At 56.2% G+C, this 25,968-nt stretch overlaps 1 protein-coding gene across 5 annotated transcripts in view; it reads left to right on the top strand.

Annotated features, from left to right (window-relative positions):
* SEMA6C (semaphorin 6C) overlaps positions 1–25,968 on the top strand; it is a 92,275-nt gene that overhangs the window by 38,239 nt on the left and 28,068 nt on the right. For 4 of the 5 annotated variants that reach the window (XM_073323013.1, XM_073323016.1, XM_073323015.1 and 1 more), the window contains exons 3-9: positions 19,740–19,942; positions 20,417–20,531; positions 21,792–21,849; positions 22,789–22,845; positions 23,710–23,811; positions 24,543–24,633; positions 25,289–25,411. In XM_073323013.1, the coding sequence (XP_073179114.1) occupies positions 19,825–19,942; positions 20,417–20,531; positions 21,792–21,849; positions 22,789–22,845; positions 23,710–23,811; positions 24,543–24,633; positions 25,289–25,411 (664 nt within the window). In that variant the 5' untranslated portion in view covers positions 19,740–19,824. The remainder of the gene's footprint in view (positions 1–19,739; positions 19,943–20,416; positions 20,532–21,791; positions 21,850–22,788; positions 22,846–23,709; positions 23,812–24,542; positions 24,634–25,288; positions 25,412–25,968) is intronic. The other variant, XM_073323017.1, reaches the window with a different exon arrangement.

Consider the following 25,968-nt stretch of genomic DNA (forward strand, 5'->3'; position numbering starts at 1 on the left):
GATCAATGGGGCAGGGTTAGAGCCAGGGGGAGCTGCTGTGCTTGCCAGCTCCAGCCCAGACACAGGGGTCCCTGCTGGTTCATTGATGGGTCGTCCGTTGTGACCCTCGGGCAGGATTTAAACCCAGGTCTGCGGAGTGGAACGACCATTGCTTTAGCTCAAACTGCAGCTAAACCCCTGCTCTCCCCCACCTCTACCCTATAGGCTGCCCCACAGCCTCTACGCTAAGCCAGAGGTGGGATCTCCCCAGGTCTGGCATCTCCATAACCCGGACTGGGCAGCCCAACTTCAGACCCTCTCAGCTCACCCCTCAGCTGACCCCTGGATGCTTTTTGGTCATTTCCGCTCCCAGAGGCCTCGCTGGCCTAATGCTGTGATGTCTTGGAAGGCCAACCCGTAGAAAAGGCAATGCGGCCTACCAGGCAGGGTGCTAGGCAGGACACCTGGGTTCTTTTCCCGCCTCTGCCACCGACCGGCTCTGTGATCTTGAGCAAAGCACTTTCCCTCTCGGTGCCTCCATTTCCCTTCCCGCCCTGAGGATCCTCTGTCTCTCACTATATGCTTGTCCAGCGCCTGGCGCCCTAGGGCCTGGATCGTCACAGATTCCAAGGCCAGAGGGGACCATTGTGATCATTTACTCTGACGTCTTGGACATCTCGGGCCAGAGAGCTACCCCAAAGGAATTCCTAGCGCAGAGCTGTTAGAGAAACAGCCAGTCTTGATCAGTGACGGCGAATCCACCACGACCCTTGGGAAATTGTTTTGATGGTTAATTACCCACCTGTTAAAAACGTGCACCTTATTTCCAGTCTGAATGTGTCTAGCTTCAGCTGCCAGCCATTGGATCGTGTTTGACCTTTCTCAGCTAGACGGAAGAGCCCGTTATTAAATATTTGTTCCCCATCTAGGTACTTATAGACTGTGATCAAGTCACCCCTCAGCGTTCTCTTTGTTAAGCTAAATAGAATCACCTCCTGGAGTCTGTCACTCTAAGGCAGGTTTTCTAACCTTTTAATCATCTTTGGGGGTCTTCTCTGACCCCTCTGCAATTTATCAACATCCTTGAACTGTGGGCACCAGAACTGGACCCAGGATCGCACCAGCGCCAGATACGGAGGTCAAATCACCTCTCTGCTCCTACTCCTGATTCCCCTGTTTGTACATCCCAGGGTATTAGCCCATTTGGCCACAGCATCGCACTGGGAGTTCACGTTCAGCTGATTATCCACCAGGACCCCCCTTCCCTCACCCCCGATCTTGTTCAGAGTCCCTGCTTCCTAGGACAGAGTCCCCGTCCTGTAAGTACGGTTTGTGTTCTTTGTTCCTAGATGTATGCGTGTGCCCTCAGTTTAGCCAGCGATCCAGATCACTCTGTATTAGTGACCCGCCCTCTTCATTAATCACCACTTCCCCAATTTTTGCATCATCTGCAAGCTTCATCAGTGAGGATTTTTTGTTTTCTTCATTCATAAAAATGTTCAATAGGGTGAAGCCAAGAACCGATCCCTGCGGGACCCCACTAGAAACACACCCCCTCAATGGTTTGAATTACATCTGGAGACCTATCAGTTATCCAGCTTTTAATCCATTTCATCTGTGCCATGTTAGTTTGATATCTTTCCACTTTTTTAATCAAAATGCCGTGCAGTACCAAGTCAAATGCCGTACAGAAGTTTGTCTATTACGTCGACGCTATTACTTTTATCAATCAATCTTGTAATCGCATCAAAAAAAGATCATGTTAGACCAGATTTATTTTCCATAAACCCATGTTGATTGGCATTAATTATATTACCCTCCTTTAATTCTTTATTAATCGAGTGCCATGTCAGCCACTGCATTGTCTTGCAGGGGGCAGTGTCAGACCGACAGGCCTATAATTACCCGGTCATTCCATTTACCATTTTTAAATATTGGCGCATCAGCAGCTTTCTTCTAGTCTTCTGGAACTTCCCCAGTGTTCCAGGATGTATTGAAAAGCAATATTAATGGTCCAGCGAGCTCCTGAGCCAGATCTGTTAAAACTCTTGGATGCAAGTTATCCAGACCTGCCGATTTAAAAATTTCTAACTTTAGCAGCTGCTGTTTATCCTCCTGAGATACTAGTGGAAATAAAAGAGTCTTATCTTTTGTTTTTCTCCTAAATACAGAATAGAAATATTAATTGAACACTTCTGCCTTTTCTGGATTGTTCTTGATAATTCTACCATTTCAATCTACTGATGGACCAGTATCATTGTTAAGATTCTTTTTTTCCCTATATACTCTAAAAAACTCGTTATGGTCCTTAATTCTGCTGGACATAGCAGTCTCCTTGTGTCCTTTGCTTCCCTTATCAATTTTCTACAGTTCCTAGCTTCTGATTTATTTTTGTTACTATCAGCTTCCCCTCTTTTCCATTTTATATATATTATTTTTTTTATTTTTATAACTGTCTTCACTTCCCCTCTAAACCAGACTGTTGGCTTTTTTTTAACTAATACAGCCTTCTTCCTTGATTGTGAAATTGTGTTTTCTTGGGCATCCACTAAAGCATTCTTAAACAATTCCCAATGATTGTTCACATTTTTCTGATTAAATTATTCCTCCCAGCTGATTTGGCTTATAATTGTTTTCAACTTTGTGAAACTGGCCCTTGTAAAGCACCAAGTATATCTGTTGCTGGTCTGGACTTTATTCTGTGTTCTATTCTATTCTATTATAAATGTGATCAAGTCTTGATCACTTATACCTCAGTTACCATTAACTGTTAGTTCTGTGATCTGTCCCTCTTTATCTGTCAAGACAAGGTCTCATACAGAATTCCCCTGTGTTGGCTGCAACATGTTTTGAGTTAGGAAATTGCAATCTATAATATTCAGAAATTCCGAGGATGTTTCGCAGCTGGCAGCGTGAGACCTCCAGTTTGTGTCACTCAAACTGAAATCTCCCATGATCATGCAGTTCTTGTTTTTGTTTTTTTGCTACACATTTTAGACAGGTGTGTAAGGAGCTGGTTGCCCTGTTGCCTAGTGTGATCAGGGGGCTTTCAGTTGCACTGTAAACCAAAGTAGGAAAGGGGTAGCCTTGTTGGCAGGACACTTAACGGGGACCCAGGAGACCCACTTCTATTCCCACCTTCAAATACATATATATTTTTTTTAAATTGTGGTGTGCCTCAGTTTCCCCACCAGTTAAATGGGGACTAATCCTTGGCAGATAAATCCCAGAACTCTCCACTTGTTTATTGCCGTAGCGCTGGGGCTCAGCACCCCACCCAGACATGCAGCCCATTTCTCTACCTGTGGCACAGTGATTTCTCTACAAGTTCCCAGCCCAGGTGACGCATCTGCAGTTAGAGATGATATTTAAATTGCAGCAAAGCACCAATTTGAGGCTGACACAAATTACCACTGAACGGGCCTGCGGGAGCGGTTGTTACTGGCTGGATCCTCTTTGATGCAGAGCTTAATTGTCTGCCATTAAATTTGCATTAAACCACAAAATGTTGCTGAATGAGAGATGAGGGTATGTGTGTGTGTGTGTGGGGGCAATTCTCTGGCCTCTTTGCCCCATCCTGGCAGCATAAAAGGACCTTGGAGTGGGTGGAAACAGCCTCTCTGTGCACCAGCCCTGCTACTAGTCCCTGCTCCCAGCCCCTTCCCGCCCCCCAGCATTGGGGGTGTGGTCAGAGCACACTGCGCTCTGGCTATTCTCTGCCCCCAAAGGGATCATGGGAAGTAGAGAGTAAGTTAGAGGCACCTCGGGACTGCTCTAACTTATACCCTGGCTGGGCTGCCTGGATACAGGTGTTCAAAGGGGGCTCAGAGCAGCTTGCCATCCCCACGTCCGTCCCTGTCCCACATGCAAGAATGGGACACCTCCTCTGAGAGTCAGGCCTGGAAACTGCAGTCCAGGCTCCCATCTCCCCTCTCTGGGATGATAAGGGAGCCATGGGGATTTGAGCACTGGAGAGGAGATGAATCTTCCCTCTGCAGGGCCATGCCCTTTGTCCCCCCTGTGTTCCCATGCTGTTGGATGGGAGAAGCTGCCTTGGGAGACTGGGGCAGCTTGAAGGTGGGAGCAGGTCCCGGAGGTATCTTCGTTACTGTGCAAGCACCGTGCATGGTTGTTACCCCGTGGTCACAGACACCAGGGACCAGACCCACAGGTGGGGTAGTTGGCCATTAGCCTTGTGCCTGCTAAGCGTCAGTCCCTCCTGGGGACTGATCTGTTGCAATGTGGGGAAAGGACCCTAGAGAGCGTGTTTGTGTCTCAACAACCTTTGTTCGGTGGGAGAGGCGGGACAGAGAGAGGGAAGCAACTCGCCTAGGGCCACACTGGCAGAGTGAGGAAATAGGACCCAGGAGTCCTGACTATCCCCCACCCCTACCGCCTGGCTCTAACCATTAGACCCCATTCCCCTCCCAGAGCTGGGAACAGAACCCAGGAATCCTGGCTCCCCCAACCTCCTTCCTCTAACCATTAGACCCCATTCCCCTCCCAGAGCTGGGAACAGAACCCAGGAATCCTGGCTCCCCCAGCCTCCTTCCTCTAACCATTAGACCCCATTCCCCTCCCAGAGCTGGGAACAGAACCCAGGAATCCTGGCTCCCCCAACCTCCTTCCTCTAACCATTAGACCCCATTCCCCTTCCAGAGCTGGGAACAGAACCCAGGAATCCTGGCTCCCCCAACCTCCTTCCTCTAACCATTAGACCCCATTCCCCTCCCAGAGCTGGGAACAGAACCCAGGAATCCTGGCTCCCCCAGCCTCCTTCCTCTAACCATTAGACCCCATTCCCCTCCCAGAGCTGGGAACAGAACCCAGGAATCCTGGCTCCCCCAACCTCCTTCCTCTAACCATTAGACCCCATTCCCCTTCCAGAGCTGGGAACAGAACCCAGGAATCCTGGCTCCCCCAACCTCCTTCCTCTAACCATTAGACCCCATTCCCCTCCCAGAGCTGGGAACAGAACCCAGGAATCCTGCCTCCCCCGGGCCCCGCTCTAATCATTAGTCCCCAGTCCCCTGCCAGAGCCTGGGAATAGACCCCAGTCCCTATCCCATAACCTCTAGCGGCCCAAAGCCTGCTCTCCATGCTCACACAGTGAGTTCCAGGCGTGCTGTGCCGTGCCGGCGAGGGGCTGGGGGCAGCCGGGGGGCGGGGGGAGGAGGCTGAGCCCAGCTTTCCAGCCGCAGTGTAATTAACCGCGCTAATGACGCGTGTGGCAGCAACATCAGCGCTGGGATCTTTCTTTAAAAATAATAGAGCGGAAAAAGAACTGATGGATTCAGAGGGAGAGAGAGGTGTGGGGAAGGGCGAGACCGGCCGTGGCGGGGTGGGCCCGGACTCCTGGGTTCTCTCCGCAGCTCCGACACAGTCACTGGCCTAGGGATCCCAGCCACCAGTTGCTGGAAAGCAGCTACGTCCGGGCAGCGGCAACGAGCAATAACTGGAGCTGGGGTGAGGCCAGAGCTACTGACTCCTCAGCACTTGGAGGATTTCGATCCGTGGCCTCCTGTTTGGCCTCAATGGGGCAGAGCAGCCAAGCCAGCCGCACGGTGGCACCCCCAACCCAACCTGTCTGTGCACCCTCCCTCCCTCCAGCTCTGATGCCTTCCCTGCCCCCCTGCCAGCTGCCTGGAGCCCCTCGCAGGACCACCTGGAAGGCAAGACTGCATCACAGGACGGCACCGGGCAAGCTGGCAGCTGTAGAGAGCTCAGGTTGGTGGGGGGGAGCAGGACCCACTCTGGGGGTGGGGGGGCACAGCCTCAGGAGCCTCATGCCAGCACCTGCATCCTCAGCGGATGGCAATGGAGCTTCGCCAGCTTACGCCAGCCCTGGCGGCGCCATCGGACATGGGGGAACCTGTCCAACGGGTTCTCTTTATAAAGGGTTCAGAAATGATCGTCCTCAGAAAGTTTAATCAATCCCTACAGAGCCGAGTGACCAATCGCTATAGGTCGTGTCTAGCCGTCTACAACCCCGCAGTGCCTATAACACGCCTGTGACACACCCCGGCACGCCTGCGACATGCACACGCAGCCTCCGGCCCTCCCTCCTTCCCCGTTTAACCAGAGGCCTGAATTCCAAGGCCAGAAGGGACCGTTGGCACCATCTTGTCTGACCGCCAGCGTAACGCAGGGCTTGGTCCGCCCTGAATTAATGTGGCCAAGCTCAGGTGGGCCCAATCCAACCCTCCCGCTGTGGAAAGGCTGGCCCGTCGGCGCCCCCCAGGGGGCAGGGAAGAGCTCAGACCTCAAGTGTGTGGTGGGATTGTTGCACCCCTGTGGCTCTTCCCATGCGCTGCCAGGATGCAAAGGCTGTGTAACCCCTGAGGGGGGTGTGTGTGTGTTGCAGCTTCCCCCCTTTGTGCCTGGTCTGACACAGCTGTGTCTCTTCTCACCTCGCCTCGGGAGCCTTCGCTCAAGCATAGCGGCTCATGCGTTTCGCTTCGGTGGTCGCTGGTTCAAATCCCCAGCACGTCGGCCGAGAGGGTGAATATCTCTGTTGCCACAGGGGTCGCGGATTGTGCGGGCAGACACTGCATAACGCTTCGGGGCTGTGCAAATATCCCTGATAACGAAGACCAGCATTATTGTCATTGCTGTATGGCGGGCTGCCCTTGGAGTTCACTCCCCAGGAAGGGTTGCTCCAGGCCCGTCTCTCTAACCTGGCCCTGGGGGTTTTCTGGTTTCCGGCTCGGGCTGGGTGATCTGTGCTGGGAGATGGGGTGATGCTCATCTGGCTGGGCTGGGGTATATTGCGATATAGGCCCGGCTGGTGAAAAGACCCGATCGCTTTACGAGAATGGGTGGTAAACTACTGCCCGGTGGTGTGATTTGGTCAGGCAGCTCTTAGGAACCGTATGTGGGTCCTTTGAATGCCCTGGCTCTGCCCCAGCGGGTTGCCCTGTGATGCAGGGAGAGGAGCTCACACTCCGTGGCCCATTCCATCCTTGGCCTCTCTGCGGCGCCTGCCCACCGGGGGGCACAGTCAGAGCTGGGTTGTCACTGGTACTGCAGGGCCTTGTCATTGGTACTGCAGTAGCATCTTTGGGGGGTGGGGGGGACTCATTTTGCCCGGCGCTGTACAAACACAGGGGCTGCCCTCGCCCTCGCTTGTAGTCAAAATAGACACAGGCCAGGAGAGGAAACTGAGGCACCGAGTGGGGGAGTGAGTGGCCCAAGATTGCAGGGCTGTGTCTGGAACTCACAGCTCCCACAGCCTAACCTAGTGCCCCACCCACCAATACACACAGCCACCCTGATTCCTCTGCCAAGGGTGGGCCTCCATGGAAGAGGATGCCTGTGCCCCATCTAATCATTTCCATGGAAGGCAATGACCCACCCAGAGATAAAGTTTGCCGGCTACTGGGTTATTATTAATGTCTATTAGATGTATTACGGTAGCACTAGGAAGCCCCAGTCATGGATCAGACCCCATGGTGCTAGGCGCAGTACATTACCTATTAGGTGTATTACAGCAGCGCCTAGGTGCCCCAGTCATGGCCCAGACCCCATGGTACCAGGTGCTGTACATTATCTATTAGGTGTATTACAGCAGTGCCTAGAAGCCCCAGTCATGGCCCAGACCCCATGGTGCTAGGTGCTGTACAAACCCAGAACAAACAGACAGTCCCTGCCCCAAAGAGCTCACAATCTAAGACGAGACAGCAGATGCAGACAGACAGAGGAGCCCAAGGATCCAGTGGGCAATCTCCAGCCCTAGCCTTGGAGGTGAAAGGCCCCGTGAGTGTCCCCATGCACCGGAGCCACCCTGTCCCTCTCTGCCGCTGTCTGGCAGCGCTCCCATTTATCACAGCAGCTCGCTGGTGCCTGCACCAGGCTCATTCCTGGCCTATCTATAGTGCCACCCAGGCAGGTGTCTTTCTCCCAGACAGATGGCATGACGGCGCTGCCGTTTCGACAGTTTCTCAGCCTATCGGCGGGTCGTCCTTCACATTTGTGCTTTTCCCCGCTCTGCCCTTCCCTTCCCTTCGGCTGGGCTTTAAAATTGTGACACGTTTTTATGGCACAACGGGGGGGAAAAAAACGAACACCTCCCCCGCCCTGCAGAGCTAGACTGAAATCGGTCCACGCTCCTCCCCGGGCACCATGGGGAAGAGCCAAAGCAGAGAGGCCTTTGCTTAGGAGAGAAAAACTGTCTCCAGTTCTGACTTGTGGGGGCAGGTTACCCTACCTTCTGGAGGGCTTGTTATGCCAGCCTTTTCCATCTGATGCCAGCCACTGGCAGATGCAGGCTCCCGGCTAGATTAAACCCCTGAGCCAGCCTGGTAAATTGCTACAAAAGGTTCCAGCTTAACAACTCTGTTCATCCACGGGGGAGCTTGTTTATGATGGGAGCGCCTGGTTTCCAACCGAGAACAGGGCCTCCTTGTGCCAGGCGCTGTACGGACAAGACAGCCCCTGCCCTAGACGAAATAGACAAGACAGCCACGGGCGAGGGGGGCAGGGAAGGGGTTGAACGTGCATGCGGAGCGAGCGGGCAGATGCCATGGTAACGCCAGGGATCTTTGGGCTCAGTCTTGTTATTTAAATCCCTTTGGTGGGGGAGAGGTTTGGCTGGATGGGCAGGGAGGGACTGGGAAGGGGAGAGGGGCTGGAGGCTGGGAGGAGGGGCAGCAGCAGAAGGGGAAGATTCTGCACTCGCCACCCCACGCCAGGGCCTCTCGTCTTGGACACGTCGACCTGCGGGCTGACCAGACCATTCGGCTGCCTTGGACCATGTAGTCCATGGCCCCTCGGCTGACGCAGCCAATCAGGGGCTGGTAGAGTGATGAATCCCCTGGGAGCATTTGTGGCCCGAGGTCCCCGCTCCCCCAACTCATTTCACCCACTGGCGAGTTACAGAGACCAGAGACGGCGGAGCCTGATGGACCCTCTAGGGGCCGGGGCTGCTCCCGTGAAATGCAATAAGGGAAATGCAATGGGACGTTGGCCACGGATCAGGCCCACCAGGGTACGGATATGGCCCAGAATTGTTATGTCTGTCTATCCAGCGCTTTGTGCTGCCCAGTGTTGTACACCCCCCAAGCAATGGGGCTCCCCCCAGCAGCAGGCCTGTCCAGTGTGCTCTAAACTCAGAGGCATTTGGGGGGCTGGTTCCTCCCCCATTACTCAGCTTCTGGAATGGGGGTTAATGTTACACTGGGGATGACTGGCACAAAACTCTCTGAGGGAGCTGATAGGACTGACATGAGTCCAACACCCTTAGGCTGCCCAGGAGGCTGTAGTGCAGAGGACTGGGAGCCAGGACTCCTGGGTTCTATTCCCTGCTCTGGGAGGGGAGTGAGGTGTAGTGGGTTAGGGCTAGGGAGGGACAGGGAGCCAGGACTCCTGGGTTCTATTCCCTGCTCTGGGAGGGGAGTGAGGTGTAGTGGGTTAGAGGTACGATGGGATTGGGAGCCAGAACTCCTGGCTGTGGGATCTAGTGGGTTTGAGTAGGCAGGCCTGACCAGCAGGACTCCTGGGTTCTAATCCTAGATCTGGAAGGGCGTGTGGCCTAGTAGGTAGAGCAGGAGGAGCCATGAATCAGGACTGCTAGTCTCTTCACACCTGTGAGAGGGGAGCGGAATCTAGTGGTCAGAGTAGGGTATACTGGGAGCCAGGACTCCTGGCTTCTATTCCCAGCCATAGGAGGCAGTGTGATCTAGTAGTTAGCACATGGGCTGGTGGCTCAAGACACCCAGCGCTGCTGCTTCCTTGCCGCGTGGGTCTGGGTAAGTCACTTCCCATCTCTCAGTCTCATTTATCTCCATCTGTCAAGTGTGACAAATGATCCTCGCCCACCTTTGCAATCCCCCGGCGTGTATCGCTCTGCAGCCCACAGCCTGGGCAAGCCGCAGCCGGGAGAGCTGAGCGCTGGCTACTCTCTGCCCTGGGGTAAAAAGAACCCTTCTCTCCACATGACTCACTGTCTATTTTTAAATGGTGTTGAAAACATAAAAGGGCCCCTTCCCCATCAGTCTAATTATAAATCAGCTGGAACGTCAAGTTTATCAAAGGAGACAAACGAGAGCTCAGAGCGTGCCCCGCTGGGATTCTGGGAATGGTGCCGATCCAGGCACGGAGTTTGTGGAAGAAATTAATTTTCAGTCTATATTAAAAATGTGGCTTTGTGGTCTGTTTCCCGCCGTGAAATTCCCAGCTTTTCAGATATCGTGCTGGCTTCACGGCACCTGGTTTGGAGCCTCCCATCAGTATCGGCTCCTCATCGGAATGGGATCCAGGGAAGGGATCTGGCCAGCTCTGCAGAAGCAGATCTCACTGCCCGTCATGCTGGCCCAATGTTGTCTCCTGGTTTCCTTGCTCTCCCCCGGCTGTCTCCACCTGCTGTCTCTTGTCTTATCCTAAGGCTATGGCGACACTGCAATCGTAGGGTGTGATTGCATCATGTGTAGACGTACCCCAGCTAGATTTCCTGGGGCTTGCTCAGGTGCTGGAGCAGAGAAGCCCTGGCAGCAGCTGCGCAGGTCCCCCCACCCGCTGGGAATTACTTGGGCAGCTAGCCCACGCTGAAATCCATCCTGCCACAGCTTCGCTAGAGTAAAGCTAGCTTGGGGGTGTCCATACACGCTGCAGTTACACCCGAGGCATCCCAGGCCTCAGCTCCTGTTTGTAAAATGAGGATAAAATTCCTGCCTTTCCCGTCCCTTGATGTGTTTGGGCTGGGAGCCCTCTGGAGCAGGGATGCTCCCTGCTCTGTCTGTGCAATGCCTGGCACATTGGGGCTCGCATCTCAGCTAGGGGCATTCCACGCTACTGTCGTAGCTTCTTGTAAAAGAAATCAGACCGGATCCAGGGGGAGCTCTGTGCATTCTGACGCCCTTTAACAGCTCCCTCTTTTCCACAGATCTCAAAGCACTTTACAAAAGAGGTCAGTACGATTATCCCCATTTCACAGATGGGGAAATTGAGGCACCGGGTGCCCAAGGTCACCCTGCAGGCTAGTGGCAGAGGTGGGTCTAGAACTCAGGTCTCCTGAGTCCCAGGGTAGCGATCCACCCACTAGGCATCACTGCTCAAGGTTAACAGTAAAGCCGTCCTAACTGTACCAAGCTTCTGCAGGATGTTAACCTAGGCGCTCAGCTGTCTCCAGGCAGTGACGTACGGCTAAGCTGGCAAGCCATGTCAATGGAGTGATTTGACTCCCCCCTCATTCAGTGCTGTCTGGAGGTTCATAACCAGCGTTCTCTGGTGTCCTGGCTGCTGACAGGCAGTGAGCTTGGCGGAGGGGGAGGGGGGGCAAATTCTCATCTCAGTCACTCACGAGTGAAACATATGATCAACCCCGGCGCCGTGTGTATTTTCATTGTAACTCAATCACCAGGAACAAGCGCTGGGAGACAAGAAAAGCAAAATGCAGTGAGCCTCCCGCAGGACCCTGCTGAGACTTCCTGGAAAACGCCAATAAACGGCCGATTCCCAGCCGGGCCTGAGGTTTGCTGCAGCCATCTCCCCCTATTACCAGGGAGCAGTTTAGATGCAAACAGAGAAACCGTGTGGCTCAAGGGCTTGCCCAGCTGCTGCTGCTTATTCCTGGCTCTGAGACGGCAGCTGCTCCATTTCATTGGATGCAGGGCAATTAACAAGGTTCTGGAGAAATGGCAGCTGGTGGTTTAAGGGTGACTTAAACCAGGATTTCCTGGCTTTTATAATGGCTTAGTTACCTTACGGTAGCAACTGAGGTAGGGGTAGGGACCCCATTATGCTGGGCACTTGACAGATGTGGAGTGAGAGACAATCCCTGCCGCAAAGCCCTCCCGAGCTAAATAGATGCAGGGGAGGGGAAACTGAGGCACGGAGAGAGGAAGGGTTCTCCAGCCCAAAGTTATCCAGCAGGTGACTGAGCTGGGGATGAGAACCCAGGTCCCCTGCATCCATCGGGAGCCTGGGGCCTCTTGTTGGCTGTGGGGGGTGATAAGTGTGATTGAGCAACCGGACCTGGGCGTGAATGGAGTTTTTTGATGTGGCCTGGGTGTTTCCCCTGTTGGCAAAGGGCTCCTGGCTGCGCTTCATGCCCCAGTGCGTCAGTTCAGCTTTCTTCATGCTCACGAGTCCAAGCCAACAGACTGTACCTCCCTCCACTCCAGAGTCCTGGTCCCCCCACCCCAGTATGGGGGACTGTGCGTCGGATCCATTGAGTAAACGGCAAGGAGTAGCGGGGCATGGCTGAGAATGGCGCCCAACATTGGGGGGCGTCTTCGGGGGCCAGGTTCTTCCCCCACCAGCCCCTCCCAGCTACTGCCCAAGAAAGCGACCTGCAGAGCCGCCTGGCAGCCTGTCTTTGTTCTAACCTGGTGCCTCATCACAATCAAATTACAGCTCCCAGCTAATCAGTCCCAACTTCCAATTAGCAGGTGATTGGGATGGCGCAGCTCGTCATAATTAGCAGTGCAGCAGGGAGCTCGGGCTGACGGGCGGGGATGGGGTGCTGGGACTAGCAAACCTGCTGGCGAGCTCAAATCATTCCCCTCTTCCCAGCCCCTGCTCTCCCTCCACGCACACCCCACCCCAGCTACCTATCTGAGCAAGAATTAGGTTGCTGTGAAGACACAGGGGCCAGATCCTGCTGCCTGCAGGTTCTCCAGGAAAACCCATTGGTAGAGAAGCATGTAGGATAATAGGTGGATGGAGAGAGGCGCACGTATGGCACTGGATGGATGGATGGATGGATGGATAGGTAGACAGAAAAGCAGGTATCCTGAGAGGTGGGTTAGATGAGTGCATACGGGAATGGAGGGAGGGGTACGTGTCATGATGAATTGGTACATGTGACACTGGATGGACAGCGATGAAGGGAATGGAGCTGTATGTACAGAACAGGATGGATGGAGGGAAGGAGGGCATGTGTGTGCGGCACGGGACTGAAGGGAGAAAGCGAAGGCTGTGAGTCACAATAGGTGTATATATATAGGGTATTATGCCATTGGACAGATGGATGGAAGAACGGATGGAGGGGTGTGTAGGTGATGGAGGGGATGGATGGATACATGGACGGGTGTGTAGGTGATGGAGGAATGGATACATGGAGGGGAGTGTAGGGGATGGAGAGATGGATGGATACATGGAGGGGCATGTAGGGGATGGAGAGATGGATGGATACATGGACAGGTATGTAGGTGATGGAGGAATGGATACATGGAGGGGTGTGTAGGGGATGGAGAGATGGATGGATACATGGAGGGGAGTGTAGGGGATGGAGAGATGGATGGATACATGGAGGGGTGTGTAGGGGAGGGAGAGATGGATGGATACATGGAGGGGAGTGTAGGGGATGGAGAGATGGATGGATACATGGAGGGGTGTGTAGGGGATGGAGAGATGGATGGATACATGGAGGGGAGTGTAGGGGATGGAGAGATGGATGGATACATGGAGGGGTGTGTAGGGGAGGGAGAGATGGATGGATACATGGAGGGGCGTGTAGGGGATGGAGAGATGGATGGATACATGGAGGGGCGTGTAGGGGATGGAGAGATGGATGGATACATGGAGGGGCGTGTAGGGGATGGAGAGATGGATGGATACATGGAGGGGCGTGTAGGGGATGGAGAGATGGATGGATACATGGAGGGGCGTGTAGGGGATGGAGAGATGGATGGATACATGGAGGGGCGTGTAGGGGATGGAGAGATGGATGGATACATGGAGGGGCGTGTAGGGGATGGAGAGATGGATGGATACATGGAGGGGCGTGTAGGGGATGGAGAGATGGATGGATACATGGAGGGGCGTGTAGGGGATGGAGAGATGGATGGATACATGGAGGGGAGTGTAGGGGATGGAGAGATGGATGGATACATGGAGGGGCGTGTAGGGGATGGAGAGATGGATGGATACATGGAGGGGCGTGTAGGGGATGGAGAGATGGATGGATACATGGAGGGGTGTGTAGGGGATGGAGAGATGGATGGATACATGGAGGGGCGTGTAGGGGATGGAGAGATGGATGGATACATGGAGGGGCATGTAGGGGATGGAGAGATGGATGGATACATGGAGGGGAGTGTAGGGGATGGAGAGATGGATGGATACATGGAGGGGTGTGTAGGGGATGGAGAGATGGATGGATACATGGAGGGGTGTGTAGGGGATGGAGAGATGGATGGATACATGGAGGGGAGTGTAGGGGATGGAGAGATGGATGGATACATGGAGGGGTGTGTAGGGGATGGAGAGATGGATGGATACATGGAGGGGTGTGTAGGGGATGGAGGGGATAGATACATGGATGGGCGCGTAGGTGATGGATGGATGGATACATGGCCGGGGCGAGTAGGTGTTGGGAATGACAGCTGTTGTCTGCACTCCCACACATGTTGCCTGCATCCAGGAGGTGCACAGCAACAGGAGGGTGGGGGGCTGACCCTAGGCCAAACCCCGGGCACCCAGGTGTGGTGGGTGCTGTGCTGCTCAGCTGCTAGTGGGCTCTGTGTGGGGGCAGATTCGCAGGGCAGGGGCAGTCTGGGGCCCGTGCCCAGGGGCGCACTGGGATTCACAGCAAGAGGGAGGCCAGGGTTGGAGCCCAGGTGCTCTTCTCCAGGATCCAGGCAGGTGAGTGGCTCCAGCCCTTCCCACTCAGCGGGTGCTGCTGTCGGACTGCAGAGCCCACAGCCCGGGTGGCCCATCAGCACCGCGCCAGGACTGATCAGCCAGGGCCTGGCATCTAGACTGCAGGCGCCATCCCAGCCCGGCCGCCCTAGCAGCCACTGAGGGCACAGGGGCTGGAGCGCCAGGACCCAGAGCTGGAGCTCGCGCATGGCTATGGGGCTGTGTCCTTGAAATGGTGTTCCATTCATCCCTCACCGCCCCAGCTAGACCCCCCCCATGCATTGCCCCCGCAGCTGCACACACACACACCATGCATTGCCCCTGCCTGACTACACACACACACATACACGCATCACCCCGTCCCAGGTAATCCCCTCCATGCATTGTCCCTGCCCACAGCTACTCACACACACCCCACGCCATGCATCCTGCTGCCTGGATATACACACACACACGCTCCTATTCCTACGTTCACTGACACACACCCACGCACACTCTTGTTCTCACACACACTCTCATTCCCAGTCATTTCCATACTCACACCCCTCCTGGCTGAGCTCTCCCCCCTCAGCTCCGCTCCCTCTTTCTCTCCCTCTCCGTCCCTGGCACGCTCTGTCTCTCCCCCCTCTCCTCCTCTCTCTCAAGCTCAGCCCAGCCTCCCTCCATCTCTCTGTCCTTAGTGCCTCATCTTCTCCTCTTTTCTCTCCTTCCTCCCTCGTGGCTAACCCCCGCTGCACCAAGCCAGGATCCCAGCCCCACTGCCCCCCAGGTGACACTCCCTGTAACTCCGGCATAATCACGGCTAATCACTGCTCACCACTCCGGCCTGACCGCGTCAGGTTATTTATAAAGCCTGGCATTTGGCTCCCGGCTGGAAAACCGCCCTGGAACGGGTCCCCCCCAGCTCACCCCACAAGCCTCACTGTAACTGTCGTTTTCTGCCGTCATGTTGGGCATTAATTGGGCTTTGGCAGCAATTTCCCGCTCCCGGGGCAGGTCTCCAACTCCTCCCATGGCCCAAAGGGAAAAGGGCGCAGCGCCGAGATAGCAGGTGGCATGGAGCAGTGGTTAGGGCAGGTGACTGGCAATCAGGACTCCTGGGTTCCTATGGCCAGCTCTAGGAAGGGAATGGTTTCTCGTGGTTTGAGCAGGGAGAGGGGACTGGGTGTCAGGACTCCTGGGTTCTATTTTTGGTGCTGGGAAGGAGCTCAGGGCGGGTAGTTGGGTCTAGTGGTCAGAGCGGGGGGTGGGGGAGCTGGAAACACTCGTCCGGAAAAGAATTTGTTTTCATGTTTTTCCTTTTAAAACAAGTCTGTCTGTCCATCCATCTGGGGCTCTGCTCCAAACTGCTGCTGAGCTGGGCTTTGCAATAGCATCCCCATGTCTCTCCCCCACCCCCAGTTGGCTAGTCTCTATCCCCCCTTGCCTGTGGTCTGGGAAGCCCTCCGGGGGATGAGCCAACATCCTGCCTGCGTGGGAACTGCCTCCTCCCTCCCGGAGGGTGGGGAATTGTCTCAGGTTCACCCCGGTGACTTTCCGGGGACGCCGAGCTCCGTCCTGGAATAACCGGAGAGATTTCCTGAGGCTCCCGCAGGGCCCAACCCACGTCAGCCCCCGTCAGCGCCACGCTGAGCTGACGCCAACACCTGCCTCTGCTCCGGGGCATTGGCTGCCCGCGGCACCCATGGGGGGCCCTGTGGGCAGGGCCTGCTAATTAGCAGCCCAGAGGATGGCTCTCCTGGGGTGTGTAGCTGGGGAGAGTCACCACCACACCTCTCACACACACCCCTTGTACACACACCACTTTTACACCCTCATGCTCCTCACACACACAGTCCTTGTACACCCCCCACAGGCCGTACACCCCCCTTATACACTCCCACACTGCCTCTCACACACAGCCCTTATACACCTTCACATTCCCTCACACACAGCCCTTGTATACCCTCCCCCACACACGCAGTCCTTGTACACCCCTCCACAGAGCCTATACACCCCCTTTATACACCCCCTCTCACACACAGCCGTTATACACCTTCACATGCATTCTCACACACAGTCCAGGTATACCCTCACACCCCTCACACGCCCCCTTGTACACACACCCCTTTTACACCCCAGACCCCGCACAAACACACACACAGCCCGTACACCCCCTTATATACTCCCACCCCCCCTCACACACACAGCCCTTATACACCCTCACATCCCCTCTCACACACAGTCCTTGTACACCCCCGTACCCCTCACACACACCGCCCATCTATGCCCCCTCACACACACCCCCTCACACACACAGCCCTTATACACCCTCATAGACACCCACACCTCCCCCACACACAGGCCATACATCCCCTCACACACACAGTCTGAACACACACCCCTTATACACCTCCCCTTATATGCCCTCACACACAGCCCTTATACACTCCCACATCCCCTCTCACACACAGCCCTTGTACACCTTCACATCCCCTCATACACAGCCCTTTACACTCCCACACCCCCTCACATACATCGCCTGTACAACTCCCTTTACACATCCCACACTCCCTCTCACACACACACCATTATACACCCCTCACTCACAGCCTGTACGCACACACTTATACATAGACTCACACACACCCCTTACACACCTGCCCACAGGTCTACACACACAATCTTTACACACATATAAACCCTTACACACATATAAACATAGACACACACATGCACACTCTTTATACACCTCTCACACACACCGTTTTACACCCCCTTACACACCTTCCACACCTGTTCACACACACAGGCACGCACACACACAGGTATACACAACCATTACACACCCCCACACCCCCAGGGGTCTACATAGCACACACCCCTTACACATGCAGTCACACACACAGGTATACACTCACACACACAGGTTTCAGAGTAACAGCCGTGTTAGTCTGTATTCGCAAAAAGAAAAGGAGTACTTGTGGCACCTTAGAGACTAACCAATTTATTAGAGCATGAGCTTTCGTGAGCTACAGCTCACTTCATCGGATGCATACCGTGGAAACTGCAGCAGACTTTATATATACACAGAGAATATGAACCAATACCTCCTCCCACCCCACTGTCCTGCTGGTAATAGCTTATCTAAAGTGATCATCAGGTGGGCCATTTCCAGCACAAATCCAGGTTTTCTCACCCTCCACCCCCCCACACAAATTCACTCTCCTGCTGGTGATAGCCCATCCAAAGTGACAACTCTTTACACAATGTGCATGACAATCAAGTTGGGCTATTTCCTGCACAAATCCAGGTTTTCTCACATCCCCCCCACCCCCATACACACACAAACTCACTCTCCTGCTGGTAATAGCTCATCCAAACTGACCACTCTCCAAGTTAAAATCCAAGTTAAACCAGAACATCTGGGGGGGGGGGGGAGGAAAAAACAAGAGGAAACAGGCTACCTTGCATAATGACTTAGCCACTCCAAGTCTCTATTTAAGCCTAAATTAACCTTCCATGCGGCCCAGTATCAGTGGGGCTGGAACAAGTTTTCCAGTGGGGTTGTTGTATCTGGGCTGTTGTTAATACTTCATGCCGCAGCACCCTAGCATTCATCCTGCAGGGGGTTAGCCATGATCCAAAGGAAAGGGGATCGGGGAAGAGGTGTGGGTCACCTGGCATGGATGGAAGGGGGAGAATGGGGTTACTTCCCTCCCTCCCCCCCGCACGCTCTCCCCCCTCTGATCTCTCCCTTCCTCCCCTCACAACCCAGATCTGCTCCCACTGTAACTTGACCCCCTGCGCCAGCTGCTAGTCCCTAATGCTTGCCAGCCGCATGTGCGAGCCAGGCCGGGTCAGGGTCTGGTACCCGCTTTATAACCTGGCCTGGGGAGAACTCCAGCCCGCAGGACAAAGTGGGGGTTGGGGGTGGGGGGGAGTGTCCACGCCCCTGCCTGTCCCCGCTGGGGCTGACCCCGCGCTCCCAGCGCACCCGTGTCGACCGGGTATTCTGGGTGCACCCTGGGCAGGGCTTTCTGTGCTCCTGCCTGGAACAGGCCTGAGTTTTCAGCAGTCCTCAGCATCCCCAAATCCCAGGTGGCTGCTTGTAGGGCCCCTTGGCATTGGGCGTGGTGTCTAGTGGTTAGAGCGGGGCTGTGGGTAGGCTGGGAAAGCCAGGGCAAAATGAAGAGGCCTTAAAGCAGGGGTAAATTAAGCTGATGCTCCCTTTATGGACCCTTTATGCTGCCAGAGGGGCATGAAGGAGTCTTAATGTAAATAAGAATCAGGCTACAAGGTCTGGGACTCCTGGGTTCTCTCTCCAGCTCTGGGAGGGGAGTGTAATCCAATGGTTAGAGCAAGGATGTAGGAGTCAGGGCTTCTGGGCTCTAGGGAAGGGGAGTGTGATCTAGTGGTTATGGGTTCTTTCCCAATATTTGCAGCTGACCAGCTGTATGGCCTGGGGTAGTCACACACCCGCCTCCCACCTGCCTCAGTTTCCCCATATGTATAACAAGGAGGTGATGCTTTCGCAGGGATGCTGTGGGCTTTAGTGAGTCAATGCTGGCAAATCGCCTGTGTCTGCCTTTCCCTCCGATTGACCTTTTGGCTCTGCTGTTACAATAGACCCTTACATGAATTTTTTGTTGTGGGGGGGCGGAGGTTGTGGGTGCGGATTGACCACCTTGCTCCCATTTGGCCTTACGGCTTTTCTGGAGCCTGCCCAGCCTGGCTCACGGCACCCGTGTGCTTCCCATTCCCTCCCCCCTGTGCCCGGTTGGACCGACCAGTGCCAGCTGTCCTGCACCCCAGGCATAGGGAGCGGATGGTCCTCTCTGTCTGCACAGCACCCTCCTTTCAGAGCCATCTCCCTGGAAGGATTAACCCCCATCGTTCCTGTGCCATGCCCCACTAGGCATCAACCAGCAGCAACCTCAGGGGGGCGCTAGCTTAAGTTGAGGGGGTGCCTGGAAGGCAGGGCTGGAGCGTGTCGGCAGGGAGGCAGAGTGTGCGGGAAGCTCACCCGGCACAGCCCCTTTGTCCACCCCGCCCTGGCTCTGGGGTGGAGCGAGGGCTTGTGAGGTACGGTGGGGGCGCGCCTCCGTCTTCTGGAGAGGAAGAGGAGCTGAATGGAGCCAGCACCGTGGGCTCCGAGGCAGATGTGACAGTGACAGCCCCCCCCACCCCCGTCTCCGCAGGGCCTGCTGATGGGCGAGCGAGCAATGGTCCAGTCTTAAGGCCCAGCCGGTTCCGCTCTGCTCTCCGGCTGGGAAGGCCACGAGGATGCCCCCCTCCTGCCCTGCTGCGGCCGCTCTGCTCCTCCTGCTGGGCCGATGCCTGCTGCCGTCCGCGCTCTCCTTTCCCAAGGACCTCGCTCCCCTCAGCACCGTGGGCCTGCCGAGTAAGCCAGCCCAGTCGCTCCCTCCACGCTGCCCCCCGGAGCAGGGAACCCACGGCTGTCGAGCCACAGGCCTGGGCTGAGACCTGCCATGCTCGGGTCGCCCGAGGCAGCCGCCTGCAGGACGGGACACTGGGCGAGCCATGTAGTGGCCACAGCCGCTAGACCGCATGGCCTGTGGCTGGGACCCGCCCCCCACGCCAGAGGGAGAGCAAATGGCATGTTCCCTGCCTGGGCTGGGGTGTCCAGCTGGGGTGTCTCCCCAAGTCTGGAATGAACCCCTGGGAACGGAACAGGGTCTATCGGGGGGGTGATGTATGAAGGGCACTATGGGGTTCCCCTCAGCCGCTGTCCCCACTCCAATTACACCCCCCCCCCCAGTGTTGGGATGTCACTGGTGGCCATCGTGCCGGGGCGGGAACCCTGTGCCAGGGGAGGTGGAAGTGTATAATGGCCGCTCTTGCTCTCTGCCACCAGCGACATCCCCCTACCCCTGCTTCCGAGGCCTCGCCGGCGACAATGACACGGCCCAGCTCGGCCTGGACTTCCAGAGGATGCTGCGGCTCAACCAGACGTTCCTCATTGCCGCGCGGTGAGTGAGAGAGAGAGAGAGAGAGAGAGAGAGAGAGCCCCCATGGGGCATCGCACCGGCGCATCTCACGTGCAATGCGGGGCCCCTGCACTCCTCGCCCAGCCGCCGGTGTGCACAGGCCCCTCGCCCAGCCATGTGCACGCCCCTCGATCAGCCGTGTGCACGCCCCTCGATCAGCTCTGTGTACACGCCCCTCGATCAGTTCTGTGTGCACGCCCCTCGATCAGCCATGTGTGCACGCCCCTCGATCAGTTCTGTGTACACGCCCCTCGATCAGTTCTGTGTACACGCCCCTCGATCAGCCGTGTGTGCACGCCCCTCGATCAGTTCTGTGTACACGCCCCTCGATCAGCCACGTGTGCACGCTCCTCGATCAGCCGTGTACATGCCCCTCGATCAACTGTGTGCACACGCCCCTCGGTCAGCCATGTGTGCATGCCCCTCGATCAGCCGTGTGCACGCCCCTCGATCAGTTCTGTGTACACACCACTCGATCAACTGTGTGCACACGCCCCTCGATCAGGTGTGTGCACATGCCGCTCTATCAGCCGTGTGTGCACGCCCCTCGATCAGTTCTGTGTACACGCCCCTCGATCAGCCGTGTGTACATACACCCCTCTCCCAGCTGTGTGTGCACGCCCCCTCGCCCAGCTGGAGTCTGCACACCCCATCCTACACCCTCACAACTACAGCACAAACCTCCCCTGGCCCTCGCAGAACCACAGCGCGAGCACAGCCCTCCCACACGCCCCCAGCCATGGCACACGCCTCACGCGCCCCTTGCACAACCGCGTGTGCACACCCCGCCCCACACCCCACAGCCACGGCACACGCCTCACATGCCCGTTGCACAACTGCGTGTGCACATCCCCGCCCCACACCCCACAGCCACGGCACACGCCTCACATGCCTCCCACACAACCACAGTTGTGCACACACCCCTCGCCCAGCCACAGTGCGTGCATCCCCTCCTACACGCCCCCCCAGCCACAGCGCACACCTCACCCAGCCCTCGCACAACCGCAGGGTGCCCATGGTCTCACCCCCCCCCCCCCCAGCCACAGCGCACTCCTCTCCCATCCCACGCAGGGTCCCAGCACACAGCTTGCACTCCCCTCACACAACCAGAGCCCTCTCACACACCTTGCGCATGACACCGATGCTCAGAGACCATCACAACTCCCCTCTGCCCCCAGCCGTGGTCCTTGTGCTTCCTCACGTGCTCAGGAGATGGTCACGTTCCCTGCTCTCTCTCCACAGGGACCACGTTTATGCCTTTGACCTCAGCCAGACCCCAGAGGAGTTCTATCCCGAGAGGGTAAGGAGGAAGGGGAGTCGCGGCCGTGGTACGAGGGTGGGTGGGAGGGACTGTTTGGCAATCTTCCCTCATGTCAGAATGGGGTGCAGTGGTTAGAGCAGGGGGCTGGGAGCCAGGACTCCTGGGTTCTGTTGTCAGCTCTGCAAAGAGCCGGTGAGAGCAGGGGGCTGGGAGCCAGGACTCCTGGGTTCTGTTGTCAGCTCTGCAGAGAGAGTTTCAGAGTAACAGCCGTGTTAGTCTGTATTCGCAAAAAGAAAAGGAGGACTTGTGGCACCTTAGAGACTAACCAATTTATTTGAGCATGAGCTTTCGTGAGCTACAGCTCACTTCATCGGATGCATACTGTGGAAAGTGTAGAAGATCTTTTTACATGCTTTGTGTGTATATAAAAAGATCTTTTACACTTTCCACAGGCATCCGATGAAGTGAGCTGTAGCTCATGAAAGCTCATGCTCAGATAAATTGGTTAGTCTCTAGGTGCCACAAGTACTCCTTTTCTTTTTGCAGAGAGAGTGTTCTTCTGCGGTGAGAGCAGGGGGCTGGGAGCCAGGACTCCTGGGTTCTTTTGTCAGCTCTGCAGAGAGAGTGTTCTTCTGCGGTGAGAGCAGGGGGCTGGGAGCCAGGACTCCTGGGTTCTTTTGTCAGCTCTGCAGAGAGAGTGTTCTTCTGCGGTGAGAGCAGGGGGCTGGGAGCCAGGACTCCTGGGTTCTATTTCACTTCTGGGTCGAGGGGAACAGTGGCCTGGGCGTTCTTGGCCCACCCTGCTCAGAGTTAAAAGCTGCTGGCCAAGGCTGTCCACAGAGCAGCCTGTGACCTCAGCTGCCATCCTGCCCTGCCCTGCCCTTCCTTAGCCAGAGGCCTGCGTGGTCCCATGCTCCCCCCAAGAACACCTTTGTGCCCCTCCTAACCCCCTTCCTTTGCCCCCCACCCCTTCTCTAGCATCTCACCTGGAAGACCCAGGACATGAAGAACTGCGCCATGCGTGGGAAGCTGCGGGTAAGAAATGTGGCTCTGCCTCCAGATGTTCCTGTACAGATGTTCCCTCCTAGGCCACCCCAGGGAGAGGAGGGAGCTGGAGTCTGAAAATGCCCCTGTGCAAGTCCTGGAGCCTCTCTCTCGCCCATAAGAACGGCCATCCTGGGTCAGACCAAAGGTCTATCTAGCCCAGTATCCCGTCTTCCGGCAGTGGCCAGTGCCAGGTGCCCCAGAGGGAATGAACAGAGCAGGTGATCATCAAGTGATCCATCCCATCACCCATTCCCGATGGGTGTCTGAGCTCCTATAGCAGGGGGCAGCTCTGGGCACCTGGGAGATTCATCCCCCCCTTCCTGGGAGATGCGCTCTAAGGGCTCAGTCCAAAACCCATGACATCTACAGCTTCAGGGAAGTTTGGCTCGGGGCCCCACCCCCCAGCTTTGTGCCATGCCCCGTGTGCCCCTCAGATGTTGCCCTCCACCCCAGGGGTGGCTGCATTCCAGTGGTGCTCTAGGCACAAGCATCCAAAATGCTTTGAGATCCTCCAGGCTGGAAGGGGCTAGGGAAATGTGATATCTCCTTGTTCCAGTCTCTTTTCCTTCTCACTCATCACTTAACCCAGGTTCCTGTGCCGGGTGATGTACACACCTGTTCCACCCCAGGTGACTCACTCCTCATCCCCATCAGAGCCAGCTGACCACGCCGCCTTCTTTGCCCCTCCATGCCACCTGATCACACTTCCCCTATTCCAGGAAGCCCACAGCCACTCCATAGACCCCTCCTTCCCAGTGCTAGGCAAACCCATGCCTCCCCCCCCTGATGCCAGGTGACCCCCACCCCTTCCCCAATCCCCTTTAATTTGGATCATGGCTACCTCCCGCACAGGACGAATGCTATAACTACATCAAGGTGCTGGTGCCCAAGAATGATCAGACCCTCTTCGCCTGCGGGACGAATTCCTTCAATCCCATGTGCCGTACCTACAAGGTGAGGACACCAGCCACCCGTCCCCTGCACTGGTCTGTCTGCAGCATCACAGAGCCCCATGGGGACCAAGCTGAGCTCATGCAGGGGCTGAGGTGGTGGGGCTTGGGGGGTGGATGGACACTGGTTGCTGGCTGGATCCCTTTCTCACTTTGCGCCCTGCACACACTCAGGGCTGTTCCTGGTGGCCCACATGGCTGGACAAATCTTGTTAGGCGCCAATGAACTTCCAGCGACCGTGCTGCAGGGGCTGGCCCAGCTCAGCAGGCTCTTAGGTTCCAATCCAGGCTCAGGGCTCAAAGGCTGGGCCGGCAGGCGGCTGCTGGGTGACCCCCGGGTGAAATGAGTTTGCTAGGGCTCAGCCCAGATGTCCAGGACTTAGAAACCACCCCCTTGTGGGCAGCCTCAGCGGAGAGGTCAAGGAGTGAGTGGGTCCCACAGACTGGAGTCTCCCCCAGGTCAGGTACGAGCGCACCTTGTCCGATTCTCCCAGGGTCAGAGTGGGGCAATGCATGCTGGGAGCAGGAGGCCCCATGGGCCGCGTCTCCCTATTAAAGTTGATGGGTGGCCATCAGCTACGTGGGCAGCACTCAGGCCACCCAGGACCTGGGAGGGTCAGGCCAGCCCAGCCCTCCCTTGACGGGGCCCCATGCATCGTTGTGGCGTGCTCTCCTGTGGGGCCCTGGGGTGGTGTTTGCATGGCTCATGAGTTCACCTTGGCCCTTGGTTCCCAGATCAGCAGCCTGGAGCAGGAAGGGGAGGAGCTGAACGGCCAGGCCCGCTGCCCCTTCGATGCCAAGCAGACCAACGTTGCCCTCTTTGCAGGTACGTTGCCACGCCCTCGGTGGGTGGTGGGACACAGGCTGAGTGGTGCAGCCAGCCTCCAGATGCCGTGCCGGGATGGGGGGGGTGACAATCAGGGTCCAGACACCCCATGGGGAGAACAGGGGGTCTGATCCCCACTGAATACGCAATTGCACAGGCAGAGGGGTCGCCCTGTGCAGGGGAAAAGCCGCTTCTCCCTTTGTTTGGTCACAGACTTTAAAGCGTAATGTCAGTGAGCAGCGTAGTCCTGTAACGTGCACCCTCAGCTGAGTCAATTGCTTATTCTCTGGGGTTCGGACCCCTGTTCTCCCCTGGGGTGTCCAGACCTGGGGGTCGTTCTGGGGCTGTGGGGGGGGGCGCACAGTTCTGACCCACATGGGGGTTTGCATTCTGACACCCTGACGTTGGGGGGTGTGGGGTCTGTCTATCTATCCCCATACCCCCCTCTATCTATCTATCTATCTATCTATCTATCTATCTGTCTGTCTATCCCTGGTCAACCCCTCTATCTACCTATCTGTCTCCATACACCCCATCTATCTATCCATCCATCCATCCCCACACACTCCCTCTATTTATTTATCTATGTATCTAATCTTCCCTTTACTCTCCCTCCCTCCCTCTCCTCTCTCTTGTTCTTCCTCCCCTCTTCCAGATGGGAACCTGTACTCAGCCACCGTGGCAGACTTCCAGGCCAGTGACGCGGTGATTTACCGCAGCCTGGGCGAGAGGAGTCCCGTGCTCCGCACCATCAAGTACGACTCCAAGTGGCTGCGAGGTGAGGGGGCCGGAAGCTGCGGGGAAGCCCTGGATGGGGGCAGGGGAGCAGCAGGAATACATCGCATTTGGGAGCCTTGCCTCCAGGCCAGGATTTGCTTGGAGCTGTCCCAGGGAAGCAAATGACTCATATCAAGGGAACTAGCAGGAACCTTAGCTCTAGCAGGGAGTATAGATTAGTGGTTAGAGCAGGGGGCTGGGCGCCAGGACTCCTGGGTTCTGTTCCCAGCTCTGGGAGGGGATTGGGGTCTAGTGGTTAGAAGAGCGGACAGGCAGTCAGGACTGCTGGTTTCTCTCCCCAGTTCTGGGAGGGGAGTGGGGTCTAGTGGTTAGAGCAGGTGAGTCTGGACTTCTGGATTCTATCCCTGGCTCTGCTACTATCTCCGGCAAGCCCCTTCCCCACCTTTTGCCTCAGTTTCCCCCGTGTGTAGTGGGGATAACATTGACCCAGCCCTCGGTGGGGCGGGGCTCTGAGGCTTGCTGAATTAATATCTGCAAAGTGCTTTGAGCTCCTTATGTGGCTCCTCCCGACTTCACCCCCCTGTCTCTGCCCCTCCG

This window comes from Lepidochelys kempii, chromosome 24 (genome assembly GCF_965140285.1).
Source record: "Lepidochelys kempii isolate rLepKem1 chromosome 24, rLepKem1.hap1, whole genome shotgun sequence".
In the NCBI taxonomy this organism is placed as follows: domain Eukaryota; kingdom Metazoa; phylum Chordata; order Testudines; family Cheloniidae; genus Lepidochelys; species Lepidochelys kempii.